This window comes from Passer montanus, unplaced genomic scaffold, assembly GCF_014805655.1.
Source record: "Passer montanus isolate IOZ18808 unplaced genomic scaffold, ASM1480565v1 scaffold107, whole genome shotgun sequence".
NCBI lineage: Eukaryota > Metazoa > Chordata > Aves > Passeriformes > Passeridae > Passer > Passer montanus.
In genome coordinates, this window is record NW_024357281.1 from 1,831,069 (window position 1) to 1,846,666 (window position 15,598).

General features: G+C 40.6%; 1 protein-coding gene across 1 annotated transcript; it reads left to right on the plus strand.

Moving 5' to 3' along the window:
* The first annotated feature begins 474 nt into the window (after positions 1 to 474).
* SERPINB5 (serpin family B member 5) lies at positions 475 to 15,393 on the plus strand. Its single transcript, XM_039721862.1, has 7 exons — positions 475 to 608; positions 5,646 to 5,820; positions 8,534 to 8,671; positions 9,770 to 9,887; positions 11,061 to 11,203; positions 12,523 to 12,690; positions 13,918 to 15,393. Exons 2-7 carry the CDS (start codon positions 5,647 to 5,649, stop codon positions 14,308 to 14,310), a joined length of 1,134 nt encoding a protein of 377 aa, XP_039577796.1. The 5' UTR covers positions 475 to 608; position 5,646; the 3' UTR covers positions 14,311 to 15,393.
* The last annotated feature ends 205 nt before the right edge of the window (positions 15,394 to 15,598 follow it).

The following is a 15,598-nucleotide window of genomic DNA, read 5'->3' on the forward strand; positions in this document are numbered from 1 at the left end:
TTTCATGGTTACAATTGTACATGTACATGTACAATTGTACAGATGCATGTACAGATGCAAGTACATGCATGTACAGATGCAAAGTGCCCAGCCACACACTTCTACGTGTTTTGGTTTTCTTCTGGGTTTCTTTTTCACGGTTACAATTTTTCTGCCAACAGCGGTAATCCCAGTTGGAGTTTCTTGGAGTGCTGGTTTTGTTGAGAAGATCTTCAAATTGCTCATGAACTCCTGCATTCGCTCCTTCATTCGTTCTTGTCTGGTGCCTTTTGTACTGCGCTTGCTGAAGGCAACACACATGGCTGCTCTTTCCTGCCACAGCTTGTTGTTGTCTTCAGTGGCTGGGCAGGCAAAGACAACTCTGGTGTGAATCATTTTGCTCCTCCAATGTAGGAGTTGCCATGAAGAATGATTAAGGGAGGGGAAAAAAAAAGCGAGAGTGAGAGGGAGTGTGTGTGTGCACAAATTGAGGCTGGGAAAGTGGGAGTGGTGTCAATGAGCAGGCGAGTAACAGAGTCTTCTGCTCAGCAAGGTTTCAGCACGGGCAGCTGGTTCTTCGTGCTGTGCTCACTTCATTGATTCGTTTACCAGGATTATAGCCTTGCAAAGTGAGTACAGCTTTTTTCTTTCTCTGATACTTTAATTTATGCTGAGCTAATAGTTAACAAATCTTGGCTGTGAAACATAATTGCATGGAGGGAGTGGGATAAGGAAAATTTGTGCCAAAAATGTACATGTGGAATTAAAGAAGCTTTTTTGCCTTCCCAAATGACACTGTTTTGCTTTCATTTCAAAACTGCTGAAATTCCTATTCTCGGTTACTTTCTTTTTGGAAAGATTCATTGGAAACAGTGAATAAGATCTGTCAGGTGAGACAGCAAGGGCATTAGGAATTATTAAAATATGGTGGTTTATTGCAAATGGCTATTTCCATATTAGAAAAAGCAGGTTGCGTGTGATGCCATGAAAATCCTCATGTACCAAAGTAGGATTTAGATTTGTAAACCCCTGTTAGAAAGGAACATTCCTCTCGTTTTCTGCAGAGGTGTGTATGCTCTGCTCTGTTTGCTCCGAGTTATTAACCAAGTGACTAATTTGCACTTGTTTAAAGTGAAGGACACTTCACTTTAGCTTAGGCCTAGTAATTACAAATTCATATTCAGTGTGACCATTTAGTTTGAACAGTTCGTTGCCTATTGAAGCATATTGCAGTGGCTTGTTTCTCTTTCTTTCCTGGAGTGACTTTCCCCGCTCTGTTGCTGACAGTGCTTTTTCCTCAACCATATGAGATGTTCTGGTCCCACATCAGTCTGATGTCTTGCATTCCTCGATGCCTGTTCAGACAAAATTGTGTCCTTGGTTTTTTATCCAGATTATTTTGCCAGGTGGAAAGTTGTCATTTCTGTAGAAGAAAAGGCTCAGATAAATCTTTTATTTCCTCTGATCGTGTATGCTGAGTAAGAGCTGAAGTAGGGTCATGTTAAACTCTTGATCTAGTTTCAATATTAATGCCTCACTTGTGAAATTTGCATGTGGGTTGTTTAATATAATTCATCCTCTTGGAATTTTGTTTGGACTGGAGAGACTACAGCATTGGGACTCACAGTTCCTGAGATATAAACCAAATATACCCCCCAGGACTGGATGGCCAGCACTGTCTATGCTTTATCTGCCACAGGTGTCTCCTCCTGGAAAGACTGCTTAACCAAGACAAGAATAAAATAAATACTTGGTTCTGCTTTATCAGATTATTCCTGCCATACAACTAACTTGATTTGTCAGATGTTTGCACACTGATGCTGCTATTCTTGTGATTATATTTTTAAATGTAAGTTATATTTAGATTTTCCTGTAGTAAGCAGATAGTAAAAAAAGCCTCCTTGTTTTTGTTTTTTCTTTTGGGGTGGAGGTTTGTAATTGTTGTTGAATGCAAGATTGACTAAGCAAAAATGGGGTCTTATACCAATAAACAAGTTTAAATAAGGTTTTTCTGAACTGGTTCTGTAACCTTTCAGCTGCCTTCTGTATCTGAAAGTGTTTCTTTCACGCTGTGACAGTCACAGATTTAAGTAAAGTTGGGTGGACCGCGTGCTCCAAGTGCTTAGAAGATGCCCCAGTGCTGCGGGCCTTTCTGGAAATGCAGATAGTCTGCTTTCCTGGGAAAGGAGGCACCCAATAGGAATCCATGCAGCAGGCCTTTGTAAAATTTCATTTTCAGTTTTTTGACTCCTCCCTGTTTGAGGGTTCCCTGTGATTACCGACTCAGGAGCTATGTCTGATTTCTGAGACTGTTAATGGGCAGCTAATGGGCTTTCCTCTCACTGGGAGCCTCAGCCCTTCTCACCTTGCTGGAACTGGCTTTACTGGACTTGCAAGGCTTGGGGTGCTCAAGGCTTTAAAGAGATTTAAGATTTTTTTAATATTTAATACTGTAAATTTTTTTCAGTAATATGAATGTTGTAAATAATATAATATAGTACAATATGTCATTAATAAATGGAGAATAAAAAACAGACTGACCAGTTGAAACAGATGGTGGAATAGAGATTACTCTTTGCTATCCAGCCAATAATTCAAGGTCAAGGGTGCAACTGAGCTTTTTGCCTCAACCAAATGTCCTGAATGGTCCTTATTTCAATAGTAGCGTTGAAAGGAAGAAATTAGAATGGAGAGCTTTGCCACTACCAGAAACAATTTCACTCTCCTCCAAAGAAGCTTTGAGAGTATCAGCAGTTACTGGATGAACAAAGGTACATAAAAGGTTCACCATGAAATACCTCCTGTTTTTCTCACTGAAAAGAAGCATCGAAACTTTATAAAAAATAATCCAACATGAATAGTATGAGAGTTGCTCATGAGGCCAGAGGAGTTTTTGAGCCATGGTACAGCTTTTAACTGGCATAAGGAAGAAGAATTTAATTCAATTATGTAAAATTTCCTATTTTGTTTTCTCACTCTGAATGTCTTGCAACCCAAGGAAGTGAAACACAGGTAGTGCATTTACATCTCAAATTCAACATTAAGCCAGAAAGGAACAAGGGGTAGTTTTAATTTGCTATGATTTCATATTGATTTTTACCCTGTAAGGAAAGCCCAGAGGCCTGAATAGAATAATATCATGCCAGCTAATACTAAATAATATACGCCATTAAAATTAAATTAAACTCCAAATTAAATGTTTTTCAGGTGTACTGCATGACTCATGAGACTTTTTGTATTATTTGTCTTTTTGAGGGTGGTAGATGTTTACTGAATGACGCATTCTTGGTTCCCTGGGTAATTTTCCAGTTCCTCAGAAAGAAATACCTGTGAAGTTAGTACTTGCCCCAAATCTTCAATTTTGGGGGGTGGAGTGGGGTGGGGCAGAGAGAGAGAGAGAGAGAGAGATTGAGAAGCAGACAGACACAGTATAGGAGTGTATTGTCGGTTCCTGTGAGAATGGTTGAGTTAATGGCAACGATAAGGTGGGTAGCCTATGCAGGGGAATTTATTTAAGACACGCATAGGCACAAAAGAGCACATTTGTGATGAGCAATTGCAAGGAGGCATTCAAAGGAATGATTTTCTGTTTGCTTCTTTGTCCTGTTGTCCAAGATACTCCCTCATCGACGTTCTCAGTCCTTCAAACTTGCTCTTTTTGCCACTGTCCTGCCTAAGCTCTCCTCCCTGAAGGTGTATGCTGAGCCCATGGTTGCTGGCAAGCTCGACTTTTCTGGTAATTAGTTGCTTTCATGCCTGAGAAATGGTGTCTGCGTAAGCGAGGTGGGTGGTTGCAGGGCTAGGCTGGCACTTGGATCTCTGAGACGTTTCCCAAACCTCGTTGTGACATCAGCTCGAGGCCTGCTGATGCTGTAAAATGGAATCTCTCCTGGAAAATTCCTCTTTACCAAGCACTGCCAGAGACTGCCAGAGTACTGGAAGAGAGACAAGTCCAGCCAGACCCATTCTGAATTCCGAGTCTGACAAAACCTTGGGATATTGCAGAGCATACTCCTCCGTATTTTCATGTGGGGATAAGTTTCTCCAGTGAAATATGTTCAATGTTTGCAGTCAAGACAAATTCTTTTCCTTGCTTTGTTTTTTTTTCTTCCCCCAGTGGGAGGGGATTTGTTAGCAAACAGTTTGTTGCTAATGCCAACAGTCAGAATGTTTTGCAAGAGTGCAGGGCTGGTTAGGTGTTCTTTTCAAACTCTGATTTAAAAAGCCTGGGTTTAATGCCATTATATCTTTTCTTTTAAACTTGATTAAATGCAGTGCATTTCACTAACCTTTTATACTTCATGTTTTAGCCCATAACAAACTAGTTGTCAAGTAAAACAATTGCCTTACCTAACAGATCCAAGAACATGTATAAGTTAATTAAAATAAAAATAAAGACATTTATTTTGTAAAAGACCTTCTGTAGTCAAACAGGTCTTACAAGTAAATCAAAGTTCTTTCTCTACTGTGTTGCAGGCCAATTACGTGCCCATTCTGTTACTCCCACCAAAAAATAGTTATAAAAATTTATAACTGCCACAAATTATTTGGAAGTCATTACTACTGTCAAGTAGCACAGCTGCTCTAGAGTGTCTCTGTACAATGGTGTCAGATGTTCAGCTACATTTGGGCAGCATAATACATGCAAAAATTTCCATTTCCTTTCTGTTTCTGTCAATAGCTTTGATGGAGCCATTTAGCACCAGTTTTAAGTTTCCTTTTTTGGGGGGATACATAGTATTGGGGGTACAGTACTGTCAAATTCACTATGCCAGAGGGGTCATCTTCTGTGTGATTGCTGGTCTAATGCCAGAACTGTGCTATTGACTAAATGCTGGGGTTCACCCTTCTTGGCTTGAATCCACACAAATGTGCTTATACAAAAATGCAACTTTGGGTATGAGAAAGCAGCCTGGAAGATGGGAATAGTCTCTGGCTTTCCCAGAGCATGGACAGCAGCAACTGTGCCTTGCCTTTCCTGACTGCACGGGTCATGTAACAGCCCTATGGCAACTGCAGTTACTGAGAGTGGCTAGGAAAACCTTTGAGTTAAAACAGTGTAAGTGATGGGTGGGCACGCAGCAGTGTTTTGTAGAAAGCCTCCTTTAAGTTTCTAAAATAATCTCAACGTACAGGACCAGACAACTTTCTGGAGACTTCTAGAAAGGCCAGGGATAATCAACCCTGAGAGGAGGGACATGTACCAAAGCTAAAGGTTTAATGGACAATTAGCCATGAAGTAAGATAGAGAAGTTATGAGACCATTAAAGACTTGTCTGAGAGCCAGGAGATCCCAGAGCGTAGGTGAATTACCTTCTGAGTTGGCACATTTTAAGAGTATCAATTAAAAACAGATTAAATTCAAATGTGATCCAGTTTGACTCAGTGTGTGTGGGTCACCCTGAACCACACAGATCTTCTCAAGTGCTTCTGATTATAGTGGCTCTACATAACACGTGGCATTGCCTGCTGTCACTTGAAGATGATGGCTAGTACTGAACCTCTCCTCTCCTCTCCTCTCCTCTCCTCTCCTCTCCTCCCTGGAAGTTCAAGATACCCAGTCCAGATACTGGTGCCAGTTTCTTTCAGTGCTCTGACCCAGCCTCACCACAGCAGGAGCTAGAGTTACAACCTGAGTCATCTCTCCTTTTTCTTTTCTATTTCAGGATGACAATGGACGCTCTGCAACTAGCAAACACTGCCTTTGCAGTTGATATGTTCAAAAAGCTATGTGAGAAGGACAAAACAGCTAATATTATTTTTTCCCCACTGTGTACCTCAACATCTCTGGCTCTGGCATATAAAGCTACGAAAGGTGATACTGCAGAGCAGATGAAACAGGTAAGCTGTCAGCAACCTGTTCTGTGGCTGCAAAATTATATGGCTGTTGTAGGTGTCTTATTAACTCTTGATAACATTCTCCTGGATGTCTGGTTCCCTTGTAAGATAGGCTTCAAATCATCCATCTGAATTTCTTGAATAGTTCCACACTTCATGGCCCTGCACAACAAAATGGTGAAACTGTCTTAAGGACAAATCTTTTCAGGCATGTGTAAGGTGGACATAGCAGGGTCCTTGCAGATGCATTAAAGCCTTGTCTCTTTTTATTGTAGTCACTGTCCAGATGTATGTAAATGTTTTTTCATTATTCAAGAATACTTAAGCTTTATGGAACTTAAAATTATTTTGCCACTGCTGTCAGCAGAAAGTGTGTGTAGCAGCCCTGTCACTGACTTTTCCCCTATCTCTCACAATACTGTAAAGAGGAGATGGATAAAGTAGAAGGGGCACAATAGCGTCCATGTTTCTCCTTTCAAGCAGCTCATGATGTTCTAGGGGTTTCCAGCATCATGATCCAGCATGGCAGTCATGATTCAATTGGTTTATGGAACTCACCCTGTGGTGCAGGGAGTCAGCCATCCAGCCTTGTCTGCTGCCTGTGTAAGCAGAGATTGAGCTGGATCCTTTTAATCCCAGTGAGGGTCCCCACGGTTTCTGTAGTTACCTGCTCACCCTGTGGTGCAGGGAGTCAGCCTTCCAGCCTTGTCTGAGAGATTGAGCTGGATCCTTTTAATCCCAGTGAGGGTCCCCACGGTTTCTGTAGTTACCTAAAGGTGCATGAAATGCAAATTAAGTGTGCATTTGTATGCTGATTGTATGCTGATTATCTACCTCTGAAAGACTCTCAACATATTTGAATGTATTTTCCCTCCTTTGGAAACTCCTCCATGTAGTTTCTCATTCACTGGAAGTACCCCTGAGCACAGTCTTCTGTGCCCCTACTTATACCACAGATTACAGGGAGTCTTGTGCTGTTCACAGAGCTGCACAGCAATATCTCCATGAAAGTCATAGAATCATAGAATGATTTCTGTGGGAAGGGACCTTAAATCTCCTTGCCACAGGCAGAAACATCTTCCACTAGGCCAGGTTGCTCCAGACCCTTCCCAACCTGGCATTGAAGATTTTCAGGGATGGATCTTGTAAGCTCGGCACATTTTCCCAAACAGTATTAAAAAAAATAAAATAATTAAAGTTGAAATTTAAATGGTACCCTGAAGCTCCCTTACCATTTCAAAATTCAAGCGTTGTCTTTCTGGTAGGAAAGTTAAAAATATTACCCTGCCCTTATTTTGCTTTCACTTGTGTCTGCAATTTGCTTTGAACCTTTCCATAATAACAAGCTAACCTGCACCTCCGCAAGTGGAGCTCTGTTACACAAGCACACTTCTGTTTCATATTTCTCTAGTGGTATTTAAAAAGTGCTGACTACAGATGCTAAGGAGAGCTTGGTATGCTTTTAAGTGTAATATATCCTATTTTCCATGTCTGTTTTAGCTTCTGCCTTTCCCTGAGTTTGTGCTTGGGTTTTAAATACTAGGTAAAAAAGGAGCCAGATTGGCAGCTGTACTCTGAAACATCGGTCAACAAACTTGTGCCAAAAATTCTTCCAGGTAGAGAAGCAGCAGTAACTTTCTCCTCCAACCTAGTTCCCAGGCACAGAAGCTTTCTGCACTTGACATGCAAAGAAGTAAAACTGTTGGAGGAAAAGGAAATAAGTTGAGAAAATTGTTTCTAAGGAGATGGACTTGGAGTTGGCTATGACAGCTGTGCTGCTGCTGTAATGGGAGTTTATTTCCTTCTACTCCCACTGAGCAAGGAGAGAAGAGGATATGGAAGAGTGACTAAGGCAGAGCAGCAATTTTGTCTGTGAAGATGTGATGTGTTCTGGGAGAAAGGGCAGTAGTGATGTACAAAAGGAAAAGAAGGTCACAAGTGCCTGCTGTGCTTCATAAGGCAATTTGAGGCAGGTGAGGAGGGTGGACAGGCTTCCTTTAATGAAACAGTCACCATCAAAAAGCCTGTAATAAGTAGGCATTAAAAGTTGAATTCATATTTATAAGGGTTATTTTCAAACAAAGGCATCATTATCCCAGTATTTCCTAGAACTGGACTTGGCGTTCCCAGGAGTTGGGAGGTAGCCATGTGTGGGTCAGCAGCCCTACCCATGATTATTCTCTGTCTACAAAACCAAACACAGTTATCTTTATCTGATCAGTTTTTGCTGAAATGTCATGTGATGTCATGTGTTAGTCACAGCAGTCAGAAAACTTGATGATCTGTCAAGAATTTTTAAAGTTATAGCCCAGTTCTAGAAAGGAGATTATCTGGGATGCTCACGTATCTGTCTTAAAAGCTTCAGGATTTTGAGTGGGAATGTAAGTTTGACAAAAGCATTATAACTCCATGCTATGGAGTTTTAGTTGACTAAGTACATCAGCAGCATGATCAGCTCGATTGGTTTCTTTGGATTGCTCATAGGCAAGAAATGCATTTGGTGGAAGTTATGGTAGGATCAGGTTTTTGGATTTATGTGAGCATGTCAAATACATAAATGATTTTTGAGTAACAACAGTGAGAGGCTCTGTCATTAGCTTAAATACAAAAAGCAACAGCTCTGGTCACAACCTAACATTTTTTGCTTAGCTGTTAGGAATGTTTAGACAATAATAATCAAAAAGATGCTTAGTGTTTTATCATTTTCATTTAACAGGTGCTCCATTTACAAGATGTCAAAGATGTTTCTTTTGGGTTTCAAACAATAACTTCAGATGTTTCCAAACTCAGCTCTTTCTTTGCACTGAAAATGGTTAAAAGGCTCTTTGTAGACAAATCTCTCAATCCTACCACAGTAAGTACTGCAGGAAAACCCTGGGGTTATGAATTACTTGGCCATCATATTGATGGGTTATGGTGTCAGACTGCAATGTTATTTAAAATTAATTTTTGTACTTTTGGTTGTTGGTTGACTGGACCCAAATGATAAACAGCATAATATTGTCTCCTGCCATAAAGGCTTGTAGGAGGATAGATGAGTCTGCTGCTTGACCCCAAGCTGTGCAACTCTTACAACACTTTTAAGTCTTTTGTTAATATGCTTTAGGTCAGTAGCAAGTTTGGTTTTGAATGCAACATAACTTCTATGCCACATCAAAGTCTTTGCATTGCAAGTATGAGTGAAAATGACTATTAAAAAAATTGGTGGTGCAAGTGTATGTCCAGTTCACACACCCAAGTAATTACTGCATAAGCTTCAGTTTTCCCAATCTGCCTGAGAAGGCAGAAGCCTGGATATGGAAGCAACACAAGTGAAGAAGGTGGTGTTTGGCCTTTTAACTTATGAACTTTGCAAAAAACTGATGGGAATGCTGTGTGTGTTGGGTTTTCCCCTCCAAAAGTTGTCTCTGAGTAGAGTCCCAAGCAAGGACAGCATCAGCCCAAAAGAGGTGTTTCAGAACGAGAATGCTGTGTGTGTTGGGTTCCCCCCCCCCACAAAGTTGTCTTTGAGTAGAGTCCCAAGCAAGGACAGCATCAGCCCAAAAGAGGTGTTTCAGAAAGCTCAACATGCTGCAGTGATGCTGTGCTCAGATCACCTGCTGTTCAGCCTCTGCTACAGCAAGGCCAGGACCCAGAGCAATAAGTGTTTTCCCTGGAGAGGACAGACATGATGCGAGCAGATTGTGGCCTCTGTCTCAGTCTTGCTCAGGCCTGGACTGAGGGCTGTTCTACCCTGTAAACTCTGGCAACATGGTCACTCCTCCAATATCAAAGTTACTTTGCTGATGTAGCACCACTGGTCTGAAGATGACCTTGGGAGTGCTGTGCTGGATGCAGGTGTATGTCCTTGTTGTCTCCTGCAGTTATTTAGTACCTTTCCTCAAATAATTATGAACTCCTCAACTACCCAATGGCACTTAACCAAGAATGACTGGTTACTTGTGTCTTTCAGGACTTTGTCAACTCCACAAAGAGACCTTTTCCATCTGAACTGGAATTAGTGGAGTTCAAAGAAAAAACTGAGGAAACCCGAGAAAAGATCAACAAATCCCTTTCAGAGCTGACTGATGGTGGGTACAGCTTAACCTTGGGAATGCTGTTTGCCTCTTTGGAGAAAGATCTTTATCCTTGTGACACCTCTTTAGGAGTAAATACATAGTGAAAGAAGACTAGGCCTACTATTTGGATTCATGAGGATTAGCAGCACTGACTTCGCTGCTGCAGCACTTATGAAGGTGGAACTGTGAGACTGACCTTGCATTAGCCTTGGGGAAAGCTGCTCACATTTGACTGCAGCAGGATGGGCTGGGAGAATGGCAGTTCCTGGTTGTGGAGCATCACAACATGTAAAACCAAAACATCGAACCCTCTAATTCCTTTAAAATCTTCATTGTAATGGGAAGCACTTGCTGGACTCTGAGTTTCAGGCTGTTAATTAATATCTCAGCTGCTTTTGCCAGCAAGAGTGCTACAAGCAGATGTGGGTCTCTCATTTGCCACCTTGTGGAAGTCCTGGCAGAGGTGGCCCTGGGGTTGGTGGCCACCTGTGGCCCTCATGTGGTGCAAATATGGAAACACCGTGTAGGAGCCTGGTCCTTCCCAGGCTGGCACAGGTGCCACGGGGAAGCATCTGGCCCTGCCTGTGCAGCTCCAAGACAGGACTTGCCTTCCCAGTGCTCTGAATTCAGGGTCATTTATAGCAGTGTTTGAACAGGTCTAAAACAGAGAGAGTGGGTCAAGACATTTACATCCTGTTTTGAAGTCTGTAGCGGTATTTGGATATTAACTGTAATCACAGCAGAATTTTTTTGTTATCCTGGTTATTTTATTCTTGTTTGTCAGTCTAGAAAAGAGTAGCTGCTAATTTGAAAATTCCCTTCAATTCTTGCTCTCCAAATGACAAAGTGTTTTTTCAGTTAAACCTGTTGAATATCACTGAAAACTCAGCACCTTCTTTAAGGTACTGAACAAAAGCAGGAGATGTAGTTTTGATTACATGCGATATAAACCAACAAAACATGTAATTTAAAAGATCTGCCTTAATCCCAAACCCCACATCAAAAATTAAGCTGCAATTTTATGTGCTCCTTTTTGTAATTTTCTATTAGAAAGAAAATCTTTTATCTGTGAGATGTAAGACACAAATCTGTTTAGTTCAGTGAAATGTTACCATATTCACTTAAAGCAATTGATATACTGCTAATGTATTGTTGTAATAACAACCATATTAAATCTGTTCACAGGAAAAATGGAGAACGTTTTGAATGAGGATAGTGTAAGTGACCAGACTCAGATCCTTCTAGTTAATGCAGCATATTTTGTCACAAACTGGATGAAGAAGTTCCCAGAGGCAGAGATCAAAGAATGTCCATTCAAAGTCAACAAGGTATGCAAACTTTGAGCTAAGGAAATCCCAATAAAAGAAAATGAGAAATATGTATTACTGTGGCATTCTTAGATTCTGTCTAATCTTACCCAGTGTTGCAAGGGTCCCAGACTGTCCTGGGAGTACAACATGAGCTGAGTACAAGTGGTCAGAAGCAGCTGTTGTCTGCAAGGAGATACAAATTCTCATGGGCAGCTTTTTCCAAGAGATTGGAAGGTTGCAGGTACTAGAGGCTGCATCCAAAAACCAGCAGAGGTGAAGCACATTGCATTTCTTGAGCTGGTGAAATGTGTACAGTTGTGTCACCTCTTTGACTACATCCCTCAGGTGCCTGGCCCTGTGTTTTCCTCTTCAGAGGTGTCATCTCATCAGTCTCCCTCTTTCCAGTCAGGCTCAGGACTGCAGCTCCCTGCATGTCAGTCCTGCTGAGCCGTGAGGTGCATGTGGGAGCAGCACCTGTGGCTGGTGCATTCAGGAGTCTGTGGAGAATATTGTAATCAGAAAACTTACAGCCAAGATATAAAGCTGCACAACATTTGTGAGATAAAGAGATTATATTCCAAATATGCATAGGCATATGCAAATATGCATATACATATAGAGGTGCAAAATCAAAGTCGGAGTTTCAAGTTCACTGAAAATATTTATAAATTACCTCGTCGGCCAATAGTTCCACCTAAAAATGTTTTCAAAGTCACAGAGTCAACACAAAAATTTTTAAGTGAAATATCTCAAGATTTTTTTTCCCCCTAAAGTAACATTTTTCTACTGAATTTGAATTTTGAACATTTTCATGTGGATAGAACAGTTTTAAAGTCTTCCCTATAAAATAAAGTGTTTTGTTCTGTCTCATTTAATTCAAAACCAAAGAGATTTAGGTAAGCCTGAAATTTCTTCTGATTCTGTTTCAACTCCTAAACCAAAATATCGATTATTGGAATGAACAGCTTGACCTTCACTGTTAAACTGTGCTCAGCACTTAACATTTGCTAGCATTACAATGCCCTGTAGACAGTGTAGTTGGTAGTACTCAGTGAAAAGGCATGAAAGGCCACCAATATTAGATAAATTGCTCTTTTAAGGCACATCCCCCGTATGTTGCTATTGTATTAAGTAGAATTCTGTTCCACTTTTCTTTGGAAAGCTGCCTACTGTAAAAAAGCCAACTCTCGCTGCTGCTTTCATTACCTGTGAAAGCCAACAAATTCTCTGGTGGTACCTCAATGTATGGCTTCCATAGAAGCTTACAGACTTTCCTCTGTCTCCATCTTATCTGTGAATTAAAACAAATGATAGATTGTTTTCTCTATGTTTTGCAGACTGAGACTAAGCCAGTGCAGATGATGAATCTGGAAGCTACTTTTTGCCTGGGCTATGTAAAAGATTTAAATGTTGCCATCCTTGAGCTCCCATGCCTTAACAAACATATAAGCATGCTCATTCTCCTGCCCAAAGAGATTGAAGACGAAAGCACTGGCTTGGAGAAGGTGAGAGAAAAAAATGGAATTGCCATGATACTTCCCTTGGAAATAGCCCATATAATGCCATATGTTTATGGAAGGTTTTTGTTATTTAGAAGCAATGCATAAGGAAACAAAAAGTAACTTTCCTGTGAATTTACCATCTCATTCTGCTTCTCTGCTCCTCCTCTCATATTTGTGGCATCAATGTTTTCACTGTTTCCAGTGGAGGTTGTACATGAGGCTTTGTTCTAGATAGGGAATGCACAGAAAACAGTGTAAAGTTCAGAAGTTTACTTATTTCTGGTATCCTTATTTTTGCAATTGGCACGTGTCCATGATTTATTTTACTCAGGTCTTACACTTCTCCAAGTTTTAATTTAGAGCAGAGAAAACTGCAAATGAGCCACTTTTTATTACCAATTGCACATAAATGTGAAAATCAATACAGCATTTCTTAAAGATCAACAATTTCATATGTCATTTCTCTATGAAAATTTTACAACATATTTTCACCCCAATTCAAAGTTTATTATGAACTAAGTAATTACTAATATTAATTAATAGTAAAGTTATTTAAGGATTAAAAGACTGATGATCACTTAAGTCTCCTTTGTAATTTGCTGCAACTACCCACAAATTTTAAAGGCAGGAAGAATCTGTCTTTGCAGCTGTAAAATGCTTTTATATGTTGGAGTAAATTACAGAACACGCCTACCATAAAATGCAAGTGAGGCCTTTCGTGATAGTAATTTGTTGTGGCCCCACATTCTGCCTCCTCCCTTTCCCGTTAAAAAAAATAAATGCTTGAACAGCTGCATGTTTGATTGAGATCAGGCTCTGGATTTGGATTTTGTGTCCCAAATACCAGCAATTTCATTACTCTGTAGGGTCAGGAATAAAGACTTTTGGATCTCTGCCAGCTGGCCAGGTGTAACCTGGGTAGGGACTGTCTTCCTCAGGTTCCTTCATATGGCTGTTGAGCTGATTGCTTATCAAAAGCTTGCCAGAGCATGCACATGCAGAAGAGTTGCTCCAGAGGCCTGTCCTATGGATTAAATCATACTTGAATCAATATAACTGAGAGTATGTTAAGCCTGAATGCTGTGGTTGTGAATTTAAAAACAAAAATTACCTTTGGACTTTATTTTTTGGAAGTTTGATAGGAGTGAGAAGTTCAGGAATGGTCTTTTTTTTCTCCTTTCACTTTTCTCAGACTGCTCACTAATTTCCTTTATTCATTTATGTTTTCAGCTGGAAAAGGCACTGACCCCTGAAACATTACTACAATGGACAAATCCCAGCATGATGGCCAACACCAAAGTGAATGTATTTCTTCCAAAGTTTAGTGTGGAAGGTGACTATGACCTGAAGCCACTTCTGGAAAGCCTGGGAATGACAAATATTTTCAACGAAAGCACATCAGATTTCTCTGAGATGTGTGAGACAAAAGGTGTTGTTGTGTCAAAGATCATCCATAAAGTCTCCTTGGAAGTAAATGAACAAGGTGGCGACTCCCGAGAAGTACCTGGATATCGGATTCTGCAACACAAAGATGAATTTAAAGCTGACCATCCATTTATCTTTTTGTTTAGACACAACAAAACTCGCAATGTGATTCTTTCAGGCCGATTCTGTTCTCCTTAAGCGGGGCATGTTCCTTACAAAAAAAGCACAATTACATTTGTGGTGGTGCACACTCCTGTAAAGCTTTTCTTCCCAACTATCACCTTTGAAAGGAAATCTAAGAGGTTCATATATTGGCTGAGTAATACAATGTACTCTACATATGCAGCAGAAGTAGTTTCTCTCCTTTTGTTTCCTCCCCTTTAGCGGAATAATTTCCACTGTGAAGAACACACCATATTTTATTGAGAAGTATCCCAGCTTCAGCAACAAGAACATTTTGTTCCTCTGTGACACTTTTTTCCCCAAATGAAGTGAGAGCCTGATTTAAGATAGCTCAGGAGCTGGAAAGGGCTCCAGGAGGAAGAGCTGCATTCCTATTCCCTAGTGAAATCTCTCTCCCTTGTGACTTGCACTCTCCGGATTCCTAATTGCCTAAAAGGGGAAATGTGGACATGTGGTATGATAGCTCTCCCTCTGTACCTGGTCACACTCTGGTGGTCCAGGGTGCCCTACCAGACCCTGCCAGCATCCACTGAAGAAGTGGACAAGTTCTGCAGCATAGTTACAACAGTTCAGGCTGGCATCAGGATTTGCATCTGTGAAACAACAGCCACACCAAGGCCTATGGACACCAGAGGCAAAAATCATGGGGACATCTGTGTCCCCAGAAGACTCTTCAGCATGAAGTTCCCATACTGGGGAGGTTGTACTCTGCTGTGTGGCCTTTTTTGACTCATTCCCTTCAGACATGGAAGATGGAACAAGAGGAATCTTGTTGTATATATCCTAAGGAAAAGAACATTATGCAAATCAAGGATAGAACACACTTGGATTAATACTGGAAGTGCCACACTTCTCATGCACAGATTATCTGCCATTTCTAGCTCTGGATTCAGCATTAAGGAAACTCCTTACTGTTACTCAATGTCTAAGGCATGAGAAAGAAATAAGGACTTCAACTTGACTGAAATTAACATTGTAATTACTAGTCTTCAAATTCCACAAGAGATTATGGTAATCAGATTTCATTTCTATCTAAAGACTGCCTGCTGCATATGTTCAGTACTCATTTACCTAAATACTGTTCAGAATAAAGCACTATAAAACCTGTGTCAAATGTACAATACCTCTAGTGCCAGTCTGTGTGTTCATTGACAGTGTCAGTGTTCACGCCTGACTTCCAGTAAATTATAGGAACAGAAATAAGCAGATTCACTTAGGCCACAAAATCAAAATAACAAAAAAAGCAGCTAAGTGAATGTCTGGATTGCCCTTCTGAGACAGATGATGATAGCTCCCAGTCAGG

Coding starts and splice junctions, on each gene's coding strand:
- SERPINB5 (XM_039721862.1), top strand. CDS start 5,647: ATGACAATGGACGCTCTGCAACTAGCAAACACTGCCTTTGCAGTTGAT. Junction 5,821..8,533: donor CTGCAGAGCAGATGAAACAG/GTAAGCTGTCAG, acceptor TTCATTTAACAG/GTGCTCCATTTACAAGATGT. Junction 8,672..9,769: donor AATCTCTCAATCCTACCACA/GTAAGTACTGCA, acceptor TGTGTCTTTCAG/GACTTTGTCAACTCCACAAA.